General features: G+C 44.6%; 1 protein-coding gene across 1 annotated transcript in view; it reads right to left on the reverse strand.

Moving 5' to 3' along the window:
- unc5b (unc-5 netrin receptor B) overlaps nt 1–18580 on the reverse strand; it is a gene marked incomplete at both ends in the record, with an annotated part of 125612 nt that extends 107032 nt beyond the window's left edge. The window contains 1 exon segment of the mRNA XM_080740126.1: nt 18493–18580. Within this exon segment, the coding sequence (XP_080596252.1) occupies nt 18493–18580 (88 nt within the window).
- Nucleotides 18581–22282: the final 3702 nt, after the last annotated feature.

Below are 22282 nucleotides of genomic sequence, written 5' to 3' on the forward strand. Positions count from 1 at the left end.
ACGCACACACACACGCGCACACACACACACACGCACGCACGCACGCACACACACACACGCACACACACACACACACAGCCCAGGCAGCAGGTATAGGAGGCTGGAGCCTTGAGTGTATGCACACACACACACACACACTAGGGATGGGACGATAAGCGATATTATCATTTATCGTGATAAAAAACCCACGATAATCATATCGTGGAGATTTAATTTATTGTGAAAAAGTCCTCCGTTATGTACTGGGATCAATTCACGTTGTATTTGCAGAGCTTCGTATCCGGTACCACTTACACCCTCTATTGGTAAAACATACATATGATATACATACTTGATACTGTCTTTTTTTCACTCTCTATCAAATGTCTTTGACAAAAAAATGCTGAAAGCTGAAAGCTTTCAGCAGTCAAAAGGCTGAGTTGAAATACACCGTTTTAACGACATCATAAAATCATCCCCTCCCCCTTTTTACCACACAACAACACTGTGGGTGTGGCTAACTTCAGCTGGGTCACCACTGGTGGGTGTGGCCACATAAAAACATCATTGTAACACTTTCTGTACACTTTTTTTGAAAAAAATACTTCCAAGTATAATCATAATACCTGATGATCATGTTTATAGGGGGGGTAAAAATCATGACACCCGCGTCTTTAAGGGGTCTATTTTCACATTCTCAGAGTTTAATTACTCTTTGGTTGTGTCTGTGTGTGTGTGTGTGTGTGTGTGTGTGTGTGTGTGTGTGTGTGTGTGTGTGTGTGTGTGTGTGTGTGTGTGTGTGTGATGCAGCCTACAGGCAGGTATAAATGGGAGGATCACCCTACAGGTTGCAGGTTGCAGGGGGGGAGGGGTGCGAGAACAAGTTGGTTGTTGACTAGAGAGGTGTGGGTGGGTGGGTGGGTGGGGGTCGTTGACCCCACCGTGACCCCGCCCCACAGAGGAAGTAATACCTAACGTAATGCCGCTGGTATCAATTCAATTCAAAGGAGTTTTATTGGCTTTATTGGTATCACACCCATCGACTTCCTTTAAAACCGCTCTGAAAAAACACTTACAGGTGGCTGCCGCTCGAAACTGGTAACAATAAACCTAGCCTAGCCTTAGGGGGTCAGGGGGAGGCCCTGACCCTTCTATTGTAAATACCTTTTATTTTGCACAGTTTTTTTTCTGATGATATCTACTGCATGGTACTGTGTTCTGTCTGTCCTTCAATGTCATAGGAGTTAAAGAGAAGGATTTTAATGGAAATAAGCCTCGTCTAACCAGACTTTCCTTTTAGTTGACCAGTGAACTGTACTGTCATGAAACTGTACCTTTTCCTATGCAACCTTCTCAAGCTGCATCCAAACCTGACGCTATTTCTTCTATTCTAGTCGATTTACCAACTCTGGTCGCGCAGGTCCGCGTTGGTAAAAAATCATGTCCCGTTGGAATCAAGGCGAAACACCCGGAAAAAAGGGAGTCCCAACTCCAAACACCAAAAACATGTCCGTGTCTCCGGACAACATCAACACTGATTGGCTGTCAGGACGTGATGGGTGGACTGGGGGTGAAGCGAAGGTCGCTTCAGTTGGATTTTTCCAAGTGGGGCGAAGATACGAGGCGACCGTTCGCACCGCCCCTTTCGGATCGTTCGCGCCGTGCCCATTCACGCCGCGCTCGGTCGCGTATCGTCTTGTCTTTGCATTGACTTTGTATGTAATCGCGCCGCTCGAACCATCCAGGTTTGAACCCAGCTTTATACATACTTCAATCAATCAATCTCTCTCTTTCTCACACACACACACAGAGCCAACAGAAGAAGCTGTCTGTCCCAAATTAAGAGCTGTAACCAAAGACAAGAGCAGAGAATCTGCTCCTGAATTCAGAATTAAGTCCCACAGAGGCACAGGGAGGAATTAAAGGCAAGGACTTTGTCTCCACTGTGGTTGTGATCCGAGAAGTGTCTGAGTAAGAACAGGGATTATACTGTTCCTGATCTGTGGTTGTACCTTTTTAAGATACAAGCCTAGATACAAGAGGAGAGGAGAGGAGAGGAGAGGAGAGGAGAGGATGTGTCCTTAATGACCTCTGCTGGTGTGCAAAACATCACTAAATGAGTCATGACCTGAAAATAATGGTAGGCTGACATGTATGTGAAAACACACACACACACACACACACACACACACACACACACACACACACACACACACACACACACACACACACACACACACACACACACACACACACACACACACACACACACACACACACACACACACACACACACACACACACACACACCTCATTTCCATCACGGTGTTAAAAGGCACACACATCTGCCAATGAGTCGGAACACCTCTGGAGCAGCGTTGATTTGGACAGCAAATAGTCTGTTAGTCTTGTCAAATTGTCAAATATTAGAGGCAGAAATTGTGAAAATAGCCGATCTACATGCTCACAACGCCCGAGGCGTTGTGAGCATGTAGATCTGCTATTTTCACAATAGAACCGTGTCAAACTAAATGTAATGCCTCAACCCTTACAACTCCAAGACAGTGCTCGTCAGGATGGGGGGGTCCACACACAGTTCAAATATGATTATGTTGGGGGTCGCGGCCTGAAAAGGAGAACCACTGACATAAGCTACATGTACTGTGCGCCGTTCGTCCGTCTCTTCTCCCTTGGGGAGGGGTCCCTCACACAGGCTCACAGCACCCTGGACCCCTTAGATTGCATTAAGCACCAGCTGCTCAGTGTGTGTGTGTGTTCTGTGGAGTTAGGACCCCCACCACACCACACCTCACACACACACACAGCACACCCAGTGACACCCACCATATGAACACCCTCCCCTCCCCACCCAAACCCACCCTGAACGCCCCCCACACCACACACACATTCAAAGCTAGCATACCCCCAGGGCAGATGGGGGACCCCTAACAAGCGTTACGCCCTGAGAAATAGGATTCTTCACGGTGGCTTCGGAGAGAGCAATTCCCAAACTCCGACGGAGGGCTGGATGAGAGAAAAGAGGAGGGGGGGAAAGGGAGAGAGAAAAAAAAGATGTAGAAAGAGAGATGGGGAGCTAGCTGAGCGGGGCGCTTTCAACGGATGACAGAGCGTGGTATATATCTGAGACTGGGAGGCTAAAAATATGCCCCGATAAAGACGACACAAAGACGAGAGATTGGAGAAAGATGACTGGGAAACGAGGTTAAAGAATCTATTAATGCGTTCTATCTGGGGAAGACGAAGAGTTCTCTGAACCCTGTGGAATTCATACAAACACTGTCTGCTGAAAGAGCCTGGAATACTGTCTTATGTCTTGACCTCTGGAACGTTAATATATATAGCCGGGGATGGCGGGGAGCCACAGGCCCAACATTTGAGAGGACCTGTGATGTCATGACATGACATACTTTTAATTTTATTTTTTTTGTATTAATTTGGTCTATAAGTTACACAGAATGAGAGGCCTGCTCTGCCGGAAACATTGTGAAAAAAAAACAGTTATGGCCACTTGTATATTCACTGTCCCATCGACTCCACTATACAGGAAACGATAAATATTAAAACATCTGCATGTGAGGGGTCAAACTAGGGGTTCCTCATGATTCTGAATCCATTGCAAGCATTTGTTTTGCATGAAAAACATTCCTTGGGCTAAAAACGTCCCCAAATAAACTGTGAAAAGTGATGACTTATCAAAAGAAAGTCATGACTCATCACTTTTCACACTTTGTAGGGCCGTTTTTACCCCAAGGATTGTTTTTCATACAATAGAAATGCTTGCAATGGATTCAGAGTAATGAAGTACCCCTAGTTTGATCCTCACATGCTTGTCTTCTTTTTTTTATATTTTTCTTTTCGATGGGACAGTGAATATACGAATGGCCATAACCTTTTTTCGCAATGTTTCCGGCAGAGCAGGCCTTTCATTCTGTGTACCTTAATGACCAAATGAATAGAAAATACTAAAATAAAAAGTATGTCATGACGTCACAGGTTCAACCCTTTTCTTTGAGGTTTTGGTCTTGTGGCTCCCCGACTAATATGTTATGTCTTTACCCCACGGCAGTTTAATATATATGCATAGACTCATGTCTGCACGCTTGTGTAGTCTCGTCACGCACACACACACACACACACACACACACACACACACACACACACACACACACACACACACACACACACACACACACACACACACACACACACACACACACACACACACACACACACACACACACACACACACACACACACACACACACGCAAGTTGGCGTAAACATCCAGCAGACTGGCCACATGCACTCCCTTTCATCTGGAAGTGAACTTATGGCTACTTTGGCTCCAGAGTCTGAGATGAAGTAGGAATCTCAAAAACATCTCCTTTTAGCGAGCAGCAGAACACACACACACACGCACACACACACGCGCGCACGCACGCACACACACTCACAGAGCACACTGTATCACAACACAGCCAATCACATGCTGACGCTGCCCGGATCCATAACCGTCTTAGCAATCACTAAAATCTCTCCCTCCGTGAGCGTGTGTGTGTGTGTGTGTGTGTGTGTGTGTGTGTGTGTGTGTGTGTGTGTGTGTGTGTTTGTGTGTGTGTGTGTGCCTGCCTGCGTACGTGCGTGCGTGCGTGTGCGTGCGCGTCCCCTAGCCTTAGGGTCAGGGGGTTGTCAGGGATCCGGCCCCGCCCCCCCGCGGTGAACCCCCTGATCCTATTGGTCACAAAGCATGCTGGGATTTTAAATGAAATTCCTCCAGTCAGTCATCCTCTGCCCCCCCCCTCACCGTCCCAGCAGGTGCCCTGCCATTATAGCCTACACCTGAAAGAAGAATGCTACTTCTTCGTTTTAAAGTGTGTGTGTGTGTGTGTGTGTGTGTGTGTGTGTGTGTGTGTGTGTGTGTGTGTGTGTGTGTGTGTGTGTGTGTGTGTGTGTGTGCGCACGCGCGTGCGTGGCGTCCGCTGGCCTTTTGATCTCTAAATGTCACAGAGCATGTCTTAGCACATTTGGTTCCCAAACTTTTTGGCTTGTGACCCAAAAAAAATAATCTGACGTTTGCCCAGGACCCAAGCGTGAAAACAGCAGATCTACAATCGGCGATCGTCTATTTTCACTACTTCTTAAACATTTGTGCTCTAATTCATGTAATTTCTTTGACTTTTCTCTTTGATTTCTTGATGAAATTACTGACAAAAGTGCTTTTTTTGGGGAAATGTTTTTTGGAAAATGTTTTGAAATAATAATTAAAAACAAAATGTTAGGAAACCGAAAATCAAGGGACCCATAAAAATCTGTCTGCGACCCAAAAACGGGTTCCGACCCAGTGCTTGGGAACCGGTGTCAGTTCGTCGGGGGAAGATTCTGAGAAAGAACCGGATTGTGGCAGCTGAGCTGACAGACAGGCGTGGTCTCCTAGCCTCCGTTCGCCTCCGCGCACAACTGGTTATGCAGCAACAGGCACGCCTACAAACCGACACGTCACATGCAACGCATGCACGCATGCACGCGCGCACACACACACACACACACACACACACACACACACACACACACACACACACACACACACACACACACACACTCACAAACAACAAACATATCGTCACTGTCTGGCCAAAACCTCTTAACTCTCTCGTTGCAATCAATTAAATCTCTTTGAAGGTCCCCGATGCCATGGTCTCCATAGACTTCCATGTAATTCATAGTGCACGGGTGATTCAATGTGGATCGGCTGACGGATCATGCACACCCATGCCTAGATCATGCACCACGTATGTGCACACTGTTCACAGCTTTCAAACAAAAAAATCCGCTTGGAAATCCGTTCAGGCATTCATGAGATAGCAGCCATTATGTTTTCTTCAAATGTAAACAAACATGGCTGCCATGTTTGAAAGATGGGGTTGGTATGGGAGTTAAACATGCAATTTCGCAATCGCGATCATGCCTAATACATCTTTTGAGGTCCAAAAAAACTTTTTTTTTCTTCAAAAACGGCCCAAACTCTGGAAACTCGGGTTGGCACAGGTAGGGTACCTATTCAAACTCGGGGAAGCTTGGGGTTGGCAACCAAAGTCCATTTTTTAGGTTTTAGATTTTTTTGGCATAAATCAGGGCTATTGACCTCCCTTTACACCTGAGTGTTGGTTAAACAAATATTGAAACAATGGAAAGTAGTAAAAAGTGCTTGGGACAAAACCTCCTAAATCCACACTTTCTGCCAAACCAGTTAACTAAAAATATGTTCTATTGAACACCCTTTACGTCTGTGGTTAAAATAATATTGAACCAATGAAAAGTGGTAAAAATCCCTTCGGTCAAAACCTCCTAACTCCACTTGAGCTCATTTTCCCGAAAATGAACATTTTGGAGTTAGGAGGTTTCGGCGCCGACAGCAGAGATATGGCTTACGCTGGAACTGTGAATGACTGTGAATGACTGTGTGTGTGTGTGTGCGTGTGCGTGTGTGTGTGTGTGTGTGTGTGTGTGTGTGTGTGTGTGTGTGTGTGTGTGTGTGTGTGTGTGTGTTCTTAAGTTCTCCCCCTCCAACCCACACACAGAGGGGTAGAAAACCCCTCTGGACTCTTCCATTCATCTGGGACACAATGGAACCCTGCAGAGTTTTAGTTCCAGCTCTTCCCTGTCCCGTCCTGTCCTGTCCTCCCCACCCTATCCTCCCCTCCCCTCCCAATCCAATCCCTCCCCACGGGGCAGGGTAGAGGCAGGGGGCGCCCCGGCCCGCTCCCCTGCCCCAGCAGTGCCCCTGTCCTGCTGCCCCGGGCTGGACGGCCCGCGGCCGGCATCTCTCAGCTCCCATCTGCCAGCCAAACTCTCCCTCCTCCCCGCCTAAATACCACTATCCATCCATCACTCCCTCTGGTACCACATCATCACACATCACACCAGTTATTAGACCTGGAATTCTTTTATGCTTTAGCTAGTGAAAAATAGCAGATATACAAGCTCACAGTGTGGCACCGAGTGCCGGGCTGCAAGCTTGTAGATCTGCTATTTTTGTAAAAGCTGTGAAAAAGCGTGCAAATCTTTGAATATATATATTTTTCAAAGCAAACTTTTGTAACTCAAAGACATCTCTGCTTCTGGGGGGTCCCTGGAACAACATATTTTGAGATGGGGGTTTGCAGCCACATACATTTTGGGGGTCCTTGACATGAAAAAGTTTGAGAACCACTTAATTAGAAGAAAGATTTCTATAAAATCGGGTCAATATATATTCAAAGACTTGCACACATTTTCACAATGGAATAAATAAATAGTAGATCTACAAGCTTGCAGCGCAGCACTTGGTGCAGATCTACGAGCTCATAACTCTTCGCAATACAATTCTTTTAACTTGTAGATCGGTTGTTTTATTCATTGTACGATGACTCACAGTATATAGGGCTTAACATTGGAATTACAACTTGACTGCAGCTCAATCGTGTACGTTTTTGATTTCTGAATAGATGTTCTGAATAAACCTTTGTTTTCTTAGCTTATCAAAACAAGGTTTCAATGGTGGTGATTTTTGGATGTGGTTTAAACATTCTTCAGTATTTCTTTGTCTTTACATACAGGCTGATCAAATGCCAGCGCTGACACAAGAACAAAGCATTCAGCCAGAATCTCAGCATCAACCACATTCCTCATAATATCATAACGTCGTTGTCGGGTGGAAACCTTGTATGTCCAAGACCATTTGTTTTGTATTTATCATTTTTAAAATGATTTAAACCAGTGAAAACAGCTGATCTACATGCACACAACGCCTCGCGGTTGCGAGGCGTTGGTGTGCTTGTAGATCTGCTGTTTTCACTACTTTTGTGCGATGGCCTTGTATGGTGAAGCAGTGCTTTACTTTGCGAAAAGATTTACACATTTGAAACTTGGAGATACGAGGTTTCTGCCCGACAGTGACGATAAGTAACTTTGTAGCACGCACGTTGCTCAATAATAAAGTTTTGAAAGCTCATTTGGAGAATTCTATCCTCGCCCCCCCTTTCTAAAGAAATGTAGAGACAGATACTTTGAAGAATCAGGCACCGGTTTGAAGAATATTCATTATTGAGCCCTCATTACCACATGGGGATTCTAGAAACTTTACCGAATATAATTCGTCTGCTGCGGGAGGAGAGAATAATGAAGTGCGCTAGTCGGAACCCCATTCATCCTGGCTCTGATCATCTCTCTCTCTCTTTAAGAACTTTTCCTCTGTTTCTAAAATTCACGTTTCTGGTTCTTTATCTTCAGTATACCCCCCCCCCCCCCCCCCCCTCCCCCCTCCTACAGGGCTCCCGCCGTTTGCTGCAGATTTATGCTCCGGTCCAACATGTAGGATATTGGCAAAGCATTAAACATGTCGACTCTTAATACTGTGAGCTCTCCTCCATCGATAAGAGCCTTAATAAAAACATCCCCCTGGTGGATTTGTGTGACTCTCATTCTCTCTCTCTCACTCTCTCTCTCTCTCTCTCTCTCCCATTCTCTCTCTCTCTCGCTCTCCTGCTTTCCACTCTACCGCCTCTCCCCTATACTTCTCTTTCCCAATGGTGTAAAGTAACTAAGTACTGTTACTTCAGTACAATTTTGAGTACTTTACTTGAGTAATTCCAATTTCCAATACTTTTTACTTCTACTCCACTACATCTCGGATCCAAATATTGTATTTTTACTCCACTGCATTTATTTGAAGACTTGAGTTACTAGTAGCTTCTACAACTTCAGCCCATATACACATTTTGGCCATTTGAGAATAGACGATCTACAAGCTCACGCAGAGTCACGGTGCGACGCATTGTGAGCTTGTAGATCTGCTATACTCAAAAATACATCATACAAAAGCACATTTTTGAATTCCGGACTTTCACTTTCACCAGACTTTCACGTTGCAGTATTGATACTTTTACTTAAGTACAAAACGCGACTACTCTTTCCACCGCTGCTCTCTCCCCTCTCTCACTGCCATTGTTTCCTTCGGCGGCGTTAACCCCTTCTCTTCTCTCACCGTTTCTCCCCTGCTTCCCTCCCATGCGTGTCTCCCTCCTCTCCGCCGTGCCGTCTCATTCCCTCTGCCCCCCCTGTGCCAGGGGCTTAATGATGCTTGAATGCCACTGCTACCCAGTTTTCTCCCTCTCTCTTTTCTAATAAAGGATATTTAAAAGCCATGAGATCCATCTATCTCAATATGTCTCTCGTGAATTTATTTCCCTTCCCCACCTTTCTCTCCCTCTCTCTCTCTCTCTCCCCTCTCTCCCTCTCTCTCTCTGATGGATAGAAGGCATTGCCCTGTATAACCCCTTCTCCTTGGTTTGATTCTCGCACACATCCCCTCTATAAGAGACCGCATGCAATTGGGGCCACACTAACGCTCCAACGGCCGGTGTTTTATCTACTATGTAAAAGCCTATTGCAGGCCCTAAAACTCCCCTACTTCCCCCTGCCTGCCCCATAGCCGTCCAGATCGTTTATAGCAGTAGCTCTCAACCTTTTCAGGCCGCGACCCCCAGAATAATCATGTTTTAACTGGGGACCCCCCCAACCCTGACAAGCTGGGCCTGGGGCAGTACATTTTGTATGACGCAGTTCTATTGTGAAAAAGGCAGATCTACATGCTCAAAACGCCTCGCAACCGCGAGGCGTTGTGAGCATCTAGATCTGCTATTTTCACAATTTCTGCCTCTAATATTGGACAATTTGTCCAATGTTGAATTTGTTATTTTAGAAGTATTAAAAAAGGTCCTAAAAATAACTTTAGAATGTGCAGATGATACCCTCTATACCAGTGTTTCTCAACCACTGTGCCTGGGGACCTTTGGTGTGCCCCTGAGAAGGGTCAAGTGTCCCCCTTGAAACTGCTTGAAAGCCAGTATTGTATTTATCATTTTAAAAATTATTTAAACTAGTGAAAACAGCCGATCTACAAGCACACAACGCCTCACGGTGCGAGGCGTTGTTTGCTTGCAGATCGGCTGTTTTCACTACTGTTGTGCGACAGCCTTGTATGAGGGCTTTTATTTTGTGAAGAAACTTACAAATTTGAAACTTGGAGATACAAGGTTTCTTCCCGACAGTGACGATATTTACATCCCCGTATTGTGTTGGTGCACCCATGGATTCTTGGGACATGAAAAGTGTGCCCATGCAGAAAAAAGGTTGAGAAACACTGCTCTATACACTTAAACTTCATGGTGGTTTGTGACACTATTGAGTGAGAAAACAATGTTACACTAAGTTAATCATCTGGGGACCTGGGGTTCCCGACCCACAGGTTGAGAACCACTGGCTTATAGGACTGAGAGAGCGAGTGAGGTGAGCATCTGGTCCCCCCCCCCTCCCTTCCCCTGCCGCTCCGTTCTCCTTCACCGTGTCTAGGATGCCATGTCAGGCATCCCAGCATCAGAATGCATGCTTTAAATATTAACCAGGACCACTTTGCTCATATGAATAATACAGCAGAGGGCCAGCGGGGCTGGCCAGCGATCCCCACTCCCCTGCCGCCCCATGGCCATAAAACTAATGCACTGCTGTGGGCTGGAGCAGCCCACGCAGCCAGAGAGAGAGAACCAGAGAACCAGAGAATAGAGATGGACCGATTGCAAAATTCTTGGCCGATACCGATCCACCGGTTTTATGAAGGTCTGACCTGCCAAAACAGTTGGTTGCTCCAATACCCTTTTTTTCAGGCCAAATAGGCCTACAAGACATACTTCAATTTGAGTACCAATAAGCTAGAAGAACACTAATGCCAAATCAATCACAATAGTACAATATCCAAAATCACAGACAATATCCAGTCTAATATGACCGTCTGGACTAGGCAGGAGGAAAGCAGGTGACACATGTTTTTTTTTCTCCTTCTTTTTGGAGACGACATTGACACAAGATTATGGAATATATCCTTACATTGCAAAGGTAATCAGCACCATCTGTATTCTGTAGGATGCCTAAGTAGACTGGCTGCTACTTGCTAATGTTTACTTTAGTCACAGGACCAGAGCATCATGCTGTGCAGTGCCATAGACACAATTGGCATAAAACCGGTATTTATGTCAGTGACACGCCGGTCACCGATTCGGCCGGTTTGATATGATACCTGCCGATTTTTTATATTGGCCGGCCCGATACCGATGTCCATCCCTACCAGAGAACTTCTCTTTATTGGTACTGTACTGCTCTTGTTTTTTTTCCCCTCTTATCTATCTTTTTTCTTACTTCTCTGTAACTTGGTAAATAACTGTATACTGCTGTGCTACAACTGGACAACTGAATTCCCCCCTTGGGATAATAAAGGTATCTATCTATCTATCTATCTATCTATCTATCTAGAACCAGAGCCCTGCTGCCCCGCTCTGCAGGCGAGGCCACACTATCTTCCTGGTAGTTTCTTTTCCTTTTTTACAATGATTTAGCGTGGTTGTTGCCTTAGTTGTCTATTAGGGAAACCAGACAATTTCTCTTGTCCAGCTTTATTTAATCTAGAGTAGTGGTTCTCAACCTGTGGGTCGGGACCCCCAGGCCAGGGGGTCCTCACATTATTTTTTTGGGGGGGGGGTCCCCAGATGATTAACTTAGCGTGTAACATTGTTTTCTCACTCAACAGTAAACAAACCAACATAAGGTTTAAGCGTACAGAGGGTGTCTGCACATTTCTAAAGTGACAATTTAAGGACTTCTTAATACCTCTAAAATGACAAATAAAAAATTGGCCAAATTGTCAAATATTAATTGTGAAAATAGCATAACATTGTTGACCATCATGCAGGGGTCTCCATAATGGGTAACTGGTCCGATATACATCACTGGCCAGATGGCCAAGAATTGGCGCGACCTCGAGGTCGCATGTCGCCCTGAGGCGTCTTGCTAGTATAATATGTAGGCAACCACACTTGCAATTTCCCATAAGTGCAGCTTTCTAGTTAATATGTATGACTGCATGTTTCTGAGAGACAATATTGATGCATAAATTATGACCCACCACTGTGTCATCATCATCATCGGCAAAAACAGAAGAAAATCCACAAGCTCAGAGCGCATCGCTTTTGTGAACCTAACAGACAGATCTCATATTTTCACAGCGCGACAGACACCACCCTGTACAGCAAAGTATATACTGTAAGTCAGTCTGGAGTCCTAATCTCCCTCATCCATCTGTTGGAGCGCGTTTGAAGTTGAAAGTACACCGGCGCGTGTTTGAAGTTTGCTTTGTTGCCACACACATTCCTCCTTTTTTTTCTCTGCCATGTGAACCCACCGATTCACAACTATCTCTGGAACAAAAAAACAGCCATTTTTTGACTGTCACCGTGCCACCTGTGGAGCCTCCGAAACAAGCGCTCCTCTAGTCTAGGGATGGGACGATAAGCGATATTATCGTTTATCGTGAAAAAAAAACACTCACGATAATCATATCGCGGAGATTAGATTTATCGTGATATCGTCCTCCGTCTTGCGCTGGGATCAATTCACCTTTTATTTGCCGAGCTGCATATCCGGTACCACTTAAACCCTCTATAATTGGTAAAAGGTTACTTAAAAAATACGTGCTTGATACAGTCTTTTTTTGCTCTATCAAATGTCTTTGCCCAAAAAATTGCCGATCTACATCTGCTATCTTTTGGCAAATGTTCCGCCCCAGGATAATGCATTTTGATTATCGCGATAATATCGTAAATCGGGATTTCTTTCGTCACAATAATCGTGATATGAAGTTTTCATATCGTCCCATCCATCCCTGCTCTAGTCTGGATGCTCTGACAGTCCCCCGGCGCCTGAACAACAGCGCTCTTCCATTTCGTCATGAGACGGAGTGTATGAAATCAGCCATTCTTTCTTCTTTCAAACCGGCGCTGCTGTTACAGTTCCATGGAAGTGCATTCTTCCCTCGCTCCTTCTCACAGGCAGCACAATGAGACAGCACATCCTGCATGAGTGTGTCTATTCAAGTCAGCGCTCTCTCTGGGAGTGTCTGACACGTTACGCTCCCTAAACCTCGGAACCAGGCACGTGCACACACATACAGTAGACATCAAAGGGGGCTTGAGCCCCTGCCCCTTTTATCAGTCTGTAAAAAGGTGCCCTCTCCAGACCATGAATGCAGTATTGCAGTTTTTTACTGTGGTGAAAGAAATGCCAACACACTCTTTCCATGCCATACCTGAAGGCAGCATTCAAGAGAATTGCCTCGTCCAAACTCTACTGCAACTTGAATGCTGTGTCTTATGTTGAAAGAATTGCCCTCTCTGTGTAGAAATCTATGCCGTAGGTTACATCTCCAGTATTGACTTGATTATGCTTAGTTCAGTCAGTGCGGTATCAAGTACCGAAAATAGCCGACCTCCGAGCTCACAACGTGTCGCACTGCGACGCGTTGTGAGCTTGCAGGTCTGCTATTTTCGATATTTTCATCGGAAGTCCATTTTAGAAAATGTCAGCCCCTGCCTCTCTAACATTCTCTGCACGTCCCTGACTGACACGTTACGCTCCCTAAACCTCGGGAGGTACACTCCGCTACACTTGCGGCGCCGGCCCCTCCGCTTTCCTGCTGTCTTGACCTCCCATGCAGGTCGGACCCCATCACCCCCACCTCCCCATCAACACCAGACAGCACCCGGCCCTCCCCCCCTCTCCCCCTTCTCCCCTCACCCCCGGGCTCCTGTCGGGCACCCGCTCATCTCCACTTAATCCCGATCTGTCACAAAACTGGAAGGCAGAAAACGCGCGGCACTCCCCCCCCCCCCCCCCCCCTCCATATGCCTGTTTGCTAACTCTGATGTAGCCGTTAAGAATGACTTCTAACACATACACAAACACACGCACGGGCACACACGCAAACACACACACACACACACGCACACACACACACACACACACAAACACACACACACACACACACACACACACGCGCGCGCGCGCAGAGCCAGAGGCCGGCAGGGTAGTTACTTCAGACAGTGTTCCTGGCAGTCAGGGTAATTAATGTGTATGTCAACAACACAGAGAGGAGGAGGAGCAGCACAGAACAGAAAGAAACGTGAGCTCAGCACATCCACAATACGGCGAGTACTGAGAGTTGAGGCACTACATTTTGTATAACACGGTTCTATTGTGAACATAGCAGCGTCTGCGAGGCGTTGTGAGCATGTAGGTCTGCTATTTTCACAATTTCTGCCTCTAACATTTGACAATTTCACCAATGTTTAATTTGTCACGTTAGAGGTAATAAAAAGTCCTTAAATTGACACTTTAGAAATGTGCAGATACCCTCTATACAGACTTGAACTTTATGTTGGTTTGTTTACTGTAGAGTGAGAAAACAATGTTGCACGTTAAGTTGATCATCTGGGGACCCCCCCAAAATAATTCACGGGTTGAGAAACACTGCACTAGAGGAACAATTCAAAGAAGGAGTAAAGAAATGAGAGGAAGAATCAAGAGGGGAGAGAAGGAGAAGATAAATGCATGTCGGTACCGTTCCGTAACGCACTCCCTCGGTGCTATTTATATTGTTTTACGACTGCCTTGTGATGATATTTTCTGCATAGTGCTGTGTTTTATTTGACTGTCATTTAGTGCTGTATGAATTGAGAAAAAAGGGACCCCAATTGAAACAAGCCCAAAAGCTTTCTTGTGGTGTTTATCCTTTTAGTTAGACTGTGTATCAGTGAACTGTACCGTCATGTACCTTTTCCTATGCAAACCTCTAATAAAGTCTTCAATCAATGAAAAACTATTGCCAACTTCACGCTCAGTCGTACGACGGCATTGTTGTAGATCTACTATTCTCTGTGTCTGTCCCATTTTTCTTAACTTTTGGGTCCGGGAACCACCGGGGGTCCAAAATGGACCCTTAATATATGTAGGTCTGTAATTCTTAGTGTACAAAAGGAACCAAATGGAGTCTTATTCTGTAACTCTGAGAGTGTACAAAAGAAACCAAATGGACTGTTACATTTAGGTCTGTAACTCTGATTGTGTACAAAAGAAACCAAATGGACTGTTATATTTAGGTCTGTAACTCTGATTGTGTACAAAAGAAACCAAATGGACTGTTACATTTAGGTCTGTAACTCTGAGTGTGTACAAAAGAAACCAAATGGACTGTTACATTTAGGTCTGTAACTCTGAGTGTGTACAAAAGGAACAAAATTTACTCTTTTTAACTGAGTCTGTAACTCTGAGAGTGTATACAAAAGGAAGCAAATGGACCCTTTACGGCTCCATTTGGTTCCTTTTATATGCTTGCAGAGTTAAATTAACACTGAGGATTTTACAGTGTAGATTGGGGTAATTAAGCACCCCGCAATGTATGGTACGTACTGTAGGTCCCACACTTGGCCAATGAGCCAAGTGTGGGACATACGTACACACGGTATACAAACAGACAAAGCCAGATGTAGGAGCGGTTAGCACCGCTCAAAAAAAGGCTGAGAATCCCTCCCGGGCCATAAACAAACTCCCTCAGTATAGTGCAGTAGCTCTCAATGTGGATTCCAGGGACACTGTGGGTTCCTTTAGGCGGGTCTAAATTGACCCACACCAAGTACTGTAACTCTGACAGTGTACAAATGGAACCAAATGAACCCTGAGGGGTTCATTTGGTTCCATTTGTACACTGTCAAAGTTAAGGGGGAGACCTTGAAATGTGAAAGTTTGTGAAACACTGGTTATAGTGTGAGTCCGTTCATGCAGTGAACTCCCCCATGCAGTAGCAGTCTGTCCCGCGTAACTCCCTCTCTCAGTATCAGATGAACTCCCCCAGTATGTGCCTCCTTCCCTAGTCCAGTGGTCCTCAACCTTTTCAGGCCGTAAACCACAAAAAGAATCATATTTTAACTGGGTGGGGACTACCCCCACCCACCCTGACGAGCACTAAGAGTTGAGGCATTACATTTTGTATAACACGGTTCTATTGTGAAAATAGCCGATCTACATGCTCACAGCGCCTCGAGGCGTTGTGAGCATGAAGATCGTCTATTTTCCCAGTTTCTGCCAATAATATTTGAGAATTTGGACAATGTTTAATTTGTCATTTCACTTTAGAAATGTGCATATAGGCCTATACCCTCTATACACTTAAACTTTATGTTGGTTTGTTTACTGTTGAGTGAGAAAACAATGTTGCACATTGAGTTAATCATCTGGGGACCCCCTCAGGTTGAGAACCACTGCCCCTAGTCTCTATACCATCCACTCCCCCAGTATCTGCATGCCTCCTTCCCTAGTCCCTACCATACTCTCCCCCAGTATCTATCTCCCTGCTTCCCTATACCATACAGGCAGGCAGCAACTTTTCCCTGCATGGCCACACTGAGCTATTGTCCCCTGAACACCACCCTCTCCCACCCTCCCTCCCTCCCTTCCCCCGACAGGGACCTCCCGGCAACCCAACCACCACCACACCACACGGCTGTTTATCTCAACATGCTCCCCTTGTTTCTCATCATCATGCCAGGGTTTGGGAACAAGCCCGCAATTTTAATAAACATAAGCTGATTTGCTCCTCCTGACTGTGTCTGTCCGGGGGAACACACACACACACACACACACACACACACACACACACACACACAGGTCTCACACATACTCCCACATGCATGCGCGCGCCCACACACGCACGCACACACAAAGACCTTGGGAAGTACAAGTGGAGTTCCTGACATACGAATGCACACGGTTCTTCTTTTTTGCCATGCCATTAGGGGACAGCCTAGTTTCTCAGGATATTTATAACTTGTAGTTTGGTAGAAGCTACTGTAAAAAAGCTCCTCTTCTTTTTTAGGGGTTTATCTATTTGTTTTGTAACCTCACACTAATCCACAATAATCTACAGAAGTATATCTTGTATTGCAGTGTGATGGTGAGTTGAGGGGAGAGAGGGGGTACCTATACTAGGTCCAAACAAACACTAGCTTTTTTCCACACAACACATTTTCCACACAACACATTTTTACAAGGTTTTCAGTGTCACCTTGATATGGAGATTCCTGCAAGGCACATCAGCATCACGGCAACAAAGTGATTTGATACTTGCGCCATCGAGGCCTTTTCTTTCATCTCCAGGAGGAGATTAAAGAAGAATAAAGTAGATGCACTCTTTTTGATGACATCAATACCAGGGATATCCGATGATGATAAAACAACTATATGAGTATTCAGTTTTCTATGATCAAAAGAACAGAATGCTCACGAGGGTGACGAGGCTGTACTCTATGAATATTGTGAATAATGAAGAAGGTTACACCAAACTAAAATCTACATTTACTTTTAAACGGTGCCACAAATTACACATTTAAAGAGAACTCAAAACAACCGAGTTTAAAAGCAAGTGTCACTGAAATTAAATTGCCCCAAATGAGTTTTCAGTTTGCTATGATCAAAAGGACAGAATGCTCACGAGGGTGACTAGGCTATGCACTCAGTCTGAATATTGTGAATAATGAAGAAGGTTACACCAAACTAAAATCTACATTTTTACTTTTAAACGGTGCTACAAATTACACATTTAAAGAAAACTCAAAACAACCAAGTTTAAAAGCAAGTGTCACTGAAATTAAATTGAACCCCAACATTCCTTCGCTTCCCCTATGGTAGTTGTCTGTCCTGTCTTCTAGGCTACTTCACACAGCTCTCTGGTGGTGCTTTGCTTTTTTTGGGAGCAAACCCCTAATGACTCCAGTGCATATCAGGGGGTTTTCTGCTTTTTCTAGTTCAATCTAAGAGAACAACTCCGTCTGTGAACTATGGATAAAACCACCACAACTGACTAGAACTCAAAGTGGATTCCAAAGGTTCCTTTTAGAGGGGTCTAAATTGACATCCAAGTCTGTAACTCTAATCTGGGTTCCCACTGTAACTCTGACAGTGTACAAAAGGAACCAAATGATTTGGTTCCATTTGTACACTGTCAGAGTTACAGGATGGATTCCATGGTTCCTTTAGGAGGGGTCTAAATTGACCCATCCAAGTCTGTAACTCTGACAGCGTACAAAATACAAATGGAACCAAATGAACCCTAACTGGTCCATTTGGTTCCATTTGTACACTGTTAAGGGGGAGACCTTGAAATTTGAAAAGTTTGAGAAACACTGGACTAGAAAATAAATACTAGCTAATGTTGACATCATGTCAAAAGCCACACGTTCTAGTAAATCTCCAAGAAAAAGAAAATCCACCATGCCCTGTTATTATTATTCCACAGACAATCTTGAAGCTATAATAGGATTCATTGTCTCGGAACACCTGCGAAATGATGCTTTACAGTCATTTAATGGTTAGTCGACTAACCGTGAAATGACAGAAGGGACTTTATCACTTTGTGTCGGGTGACAAATGACATGTCGAAGCTGAGACTGGAGTTTGCAACACTGCTGTGTGTGCAAACTATAAGATTGGTACTTTATAATCGTACAATAATCGAGATTAGAGCGAATTAAATAAAACAGAACAGCGTCCTTCATTTAGAGGTTGAATTAAAGCTTACCTGTGTGTGACACAGCACAGCCTCCGAGCAGCAGCACAGCCAGCAGGGCACCGACACGCTGGTCCCGCTGCATCCGAGCAGAGAGCATCTTTTCCGGGGTAGAGGCGCGGCGGAATGTCCCTCCCTGCAGGTATGGAGGTGGTAGAAAGCTGCACCGATCCGTGCCGCTTCTCTCCACTAAAAGTAGCCTGGTATTCTGTCTTTCTCCAGAGTAAAAGGGAATAAAAAGCCTCTGGTGGTGTCTGGACGGGCGAGTCAGTTTTACTGATGTTTTATATAATTAGTTCATTCTCGGCTGTAAAAATAAAGAATCCACAAAAACCAAACAAAATCCGCGACTTCCACCTTCTCCCAGAGATCACGGATTTCTCCAGAAAAAAATAAATGTAATTTCCTTCAGCGTCAGATGAAAGTTTAGCAAGACGGCCAAGCCGCGAATTATAAATCAGACCATTCTGATTCTAAAAGCGTAAAATAAACTTCACAAATCAATCATATTCCTCTTCGTATCTTGATCGTTCCCCGCGCCGCTCTTCTTTGCTCCTCTCTGGCGCGGCTGAGCAGAAAGCAACGATCCATGTACGCACGGGAAAAACAAAAATATGTTTCTGGTCACAAGAAAAAAAAGTCACCGAAAAAGTTGGAGGATCATTATTATCGCTCTTTCCTGAAGAAATCAAAGGCGAGGCAACTTTAATTGTCACTCAGTGACCATAAATAAAGCCAGCAGTTTAATAGTATCCTTCTCGGCAGCAGCAGCAGTGTGAACTGAACTGTGTAGTCCTCCTCACTCAGTGCGCGTCTGTCTGCTCCGTGCGCTCCGTGCGCAGCGGTGGTTGATGTGTGTGTGATGATCGATTCGTACAACTAAAAGGTGTCAACAAGGGAGCCACGGTGGATGGGATGGATGGATGTGGATGATTAGCTCCAGGCTGGACTACCTTTCACCTCCTGGTCCAATCATACAGCAGCAGAATCATCCTCATCATCAATGATCCTCCTCCTTCTCCCAGGCAGTCCAGGGTGAAGCGCAGCAGCAGCGCTCTGTGTGTGGAACAAGTGAAGCCAAGGTAGAATATATTAGAATACAGTCAATAGAAGTGTGTGTGAGGAGGAGAGGAGAGCATAAGCCCTGTGTGTGTGAGGAGGGGAGGAGATACCGTGAAGGAGGAGGAGAGATGGAAAACCCGGACCCCAGAGTATATATCCCAGCCCCAGTCAGTGGATTCATTCGCCGTGGAGTCGCACAAAAAGGTTAGATATTATACGTTCCAAGTTCCTGCACAGTGTTGTGTATTTAACTCTGGTAGTAGGCTAGTGTGTTATTAGCCTACAAAATGGATGCAACCAAATGGAATGGATCCTATTATTTTGTACACTCTCAGAGTTACAAAAATAACACAGGATTTTACTTGTTTTGTTTATTCATTTTTTAGTATGTGAATGGGTTTGTGTATCTATATACTACATTGTATATTTGAAAAAGCAATGATGTTTCATGGCTGTTTCGCACAAATTGGGATTTGAGAACCATTGTTTGTGACTTATAATGCCTATTCTCAATTAAAAAAAACTAACATATTTGTTGAATCCTATAGGTTTCTGCCCTTATGGAGCCATGAATACAGCTGTTATTTATGATTAGGAACAATGATATCAGTGCAGGCAGCAGCAGGCTGGCACATGTCTGCTCTATGATGAGAGCTCTTTATTATTACAGAAAAGAACACTTGACTATCCTCTCTGCATCCATGTCCAGGAGTCCTTTAGTTAAGCATTTCTCCTGGCGGCCACAAGAGGGCACCATTTCATACATGTGTCTGTTGCGCAATGTGTTGAGTCCCAAAGTGACTGCCTCGCCCCCCCCCCCCTCCCCCTCCTTAGGGCTTGCAGCCCCTTCTCATTAAAATAAATGGCATTCTGTGTCTGATTGGTTCCTGGCAGTGATGATAGCTGGTGACTGGAGAGGTGAACTCCACAGGGTGAGACTGTGAGGTTAACTCCAGAGCACAGGGTCAAGTAAGGTTTGCAGCAGCGTTGAGTTTGACAGCAAAGTTTGATGTATTGTCTTTTGAATAAAATATCTTTTTAGTTTTAGTCATATTTTAGTCATCTGAAATATTTTTTTTAGTTTTAGTCTAATTTCAGTCGACTAAATATCATACGATTTTAGTCGACTAAATCCACAGATGATTTTCGGCAGTGCACTGATGTTGATTTGGTTGCATGCTGAAAATAGCCGATCTACAAGCTCACAACTCCTCGCGCTGCGACGCGTTGTGAGCTTGTAGATCGCCTATCAGAGCGCAAAAACCAAGCGCAACCAAACATTAAATCGCTTGTCTTTTACTGGATCTCTTCTCCGCTAGTTCCTCCCTAACATTTTCGTTTTTATTTGTTGACAAAATTGTCAATATATTTAATCTTAGTTTTGTCATCATAGCTTAGTTTTTTGTTTAGTTTTTATTCTGTTTTCGTCAGTTAAAAAAAAGGTAGTCGAACATTTTTTTAAATCAACGCTGCTTCACTTGGGGCGTTTGTATGGACAGTAAATGCATAAATGGGCATAATTATGTACAGTATTTGCACAGCATAGTTGCAGGTAGGAATGATTGTACAACAAGGATATTGGATTATTTGATTGTATTGAACATTGTCTGACCATTTTGGGCATTTCCTGTTTAGTGTTTGTTGCTGATTGGGAGGCAGAGGAGGAGCAGGAAGGAGGGGCTTGGCCATCCCACCTGCGTAAGAAAATGATGTGAATAAAGTGATTCATAATTTGTTTGACCATACGCTGAAATCTAACATATTATAAATACAAGTCATTGTTATGGCGTTCCAGCAAAAGAGTCCCGTAAAGGACTGGGCACCTTTTTTAAGGTTTCCGGAGGAGTACTGTTCAGGAATGTGAATTGACCTGCTCATGTTATGTTTCGTACTTGATCTTATGATGGAGTGGGTGATTTTGGAGAGTAGTTTGTATATTACTTTGTAGATGGTTTGTGGCCATAGGCATGTCATCTACCGGTATGTAGCCCCCTTTCCACTGCAAGGTGGAACCAGAACTCTCAGGAACCTGAACCTATTTTTTCTGGTTCAGGTTTTGTTTCCATTGCACACGGCCCGGATTCAGACAGGAACCTTTTTTTCGGTCCTGCTCCTGAGGTAGAACTAAACTGAGTTCTGGGAACCTATGGGCTTTTTTAGGGACCTTCCCAGTTGGTTCTGGTTATATGGAAATGTAAGTAGAACTTGGTCCCGGAACTTAACAGGTTCTTGAAAGTTCTTGGTTCTGGGTCGGCCCTACAGTGGAAATGGACTATATCTATGTGGTGGTGATATGTGGATAGGAATTACCCCCAGTGAATGCTAGATCATCCAGGTAATACCTGCAGCAGGGGCTCATTAAAGGCAGCCAGTTAGTTTGAATCAGGTTGTTGACCAAGTTGGGTGTAATTGTCAATAAAACCACTGATGGTTAATTTAATTCTCCTGCCTCAAATGCCTTCTTGATGATGCACGCACACACACGCGCGCGCACACACACACACACACACACACACACACACACACACACACACACACACACACACACACACACACATAGTATTTATTGTAGAATCTATGACATTTTCTTATTCTGATATTGGCAATATGATCTCTCAAGCATCACAGACATACAGTAGCCTATTGTTTACACACTATGGCTGTGTGAATCCTGTACTCCTTGACTATATGTGATTGCTGTAATGTTGGTTACTTAGAAGTGAAAGCTTAAGCTTCATTT

This window comes from Nannobrachium achirus, assembly GCF_963921795.1.
Source record: "Nannobrachium achirus genome assembly, chromosome: 13".
NCBI lineage: Eukaryota > Metazoa > Chordata > Actinopteri > Myctophiformes > Myctophidae > Nannobrachium > Nannobrachium achirus.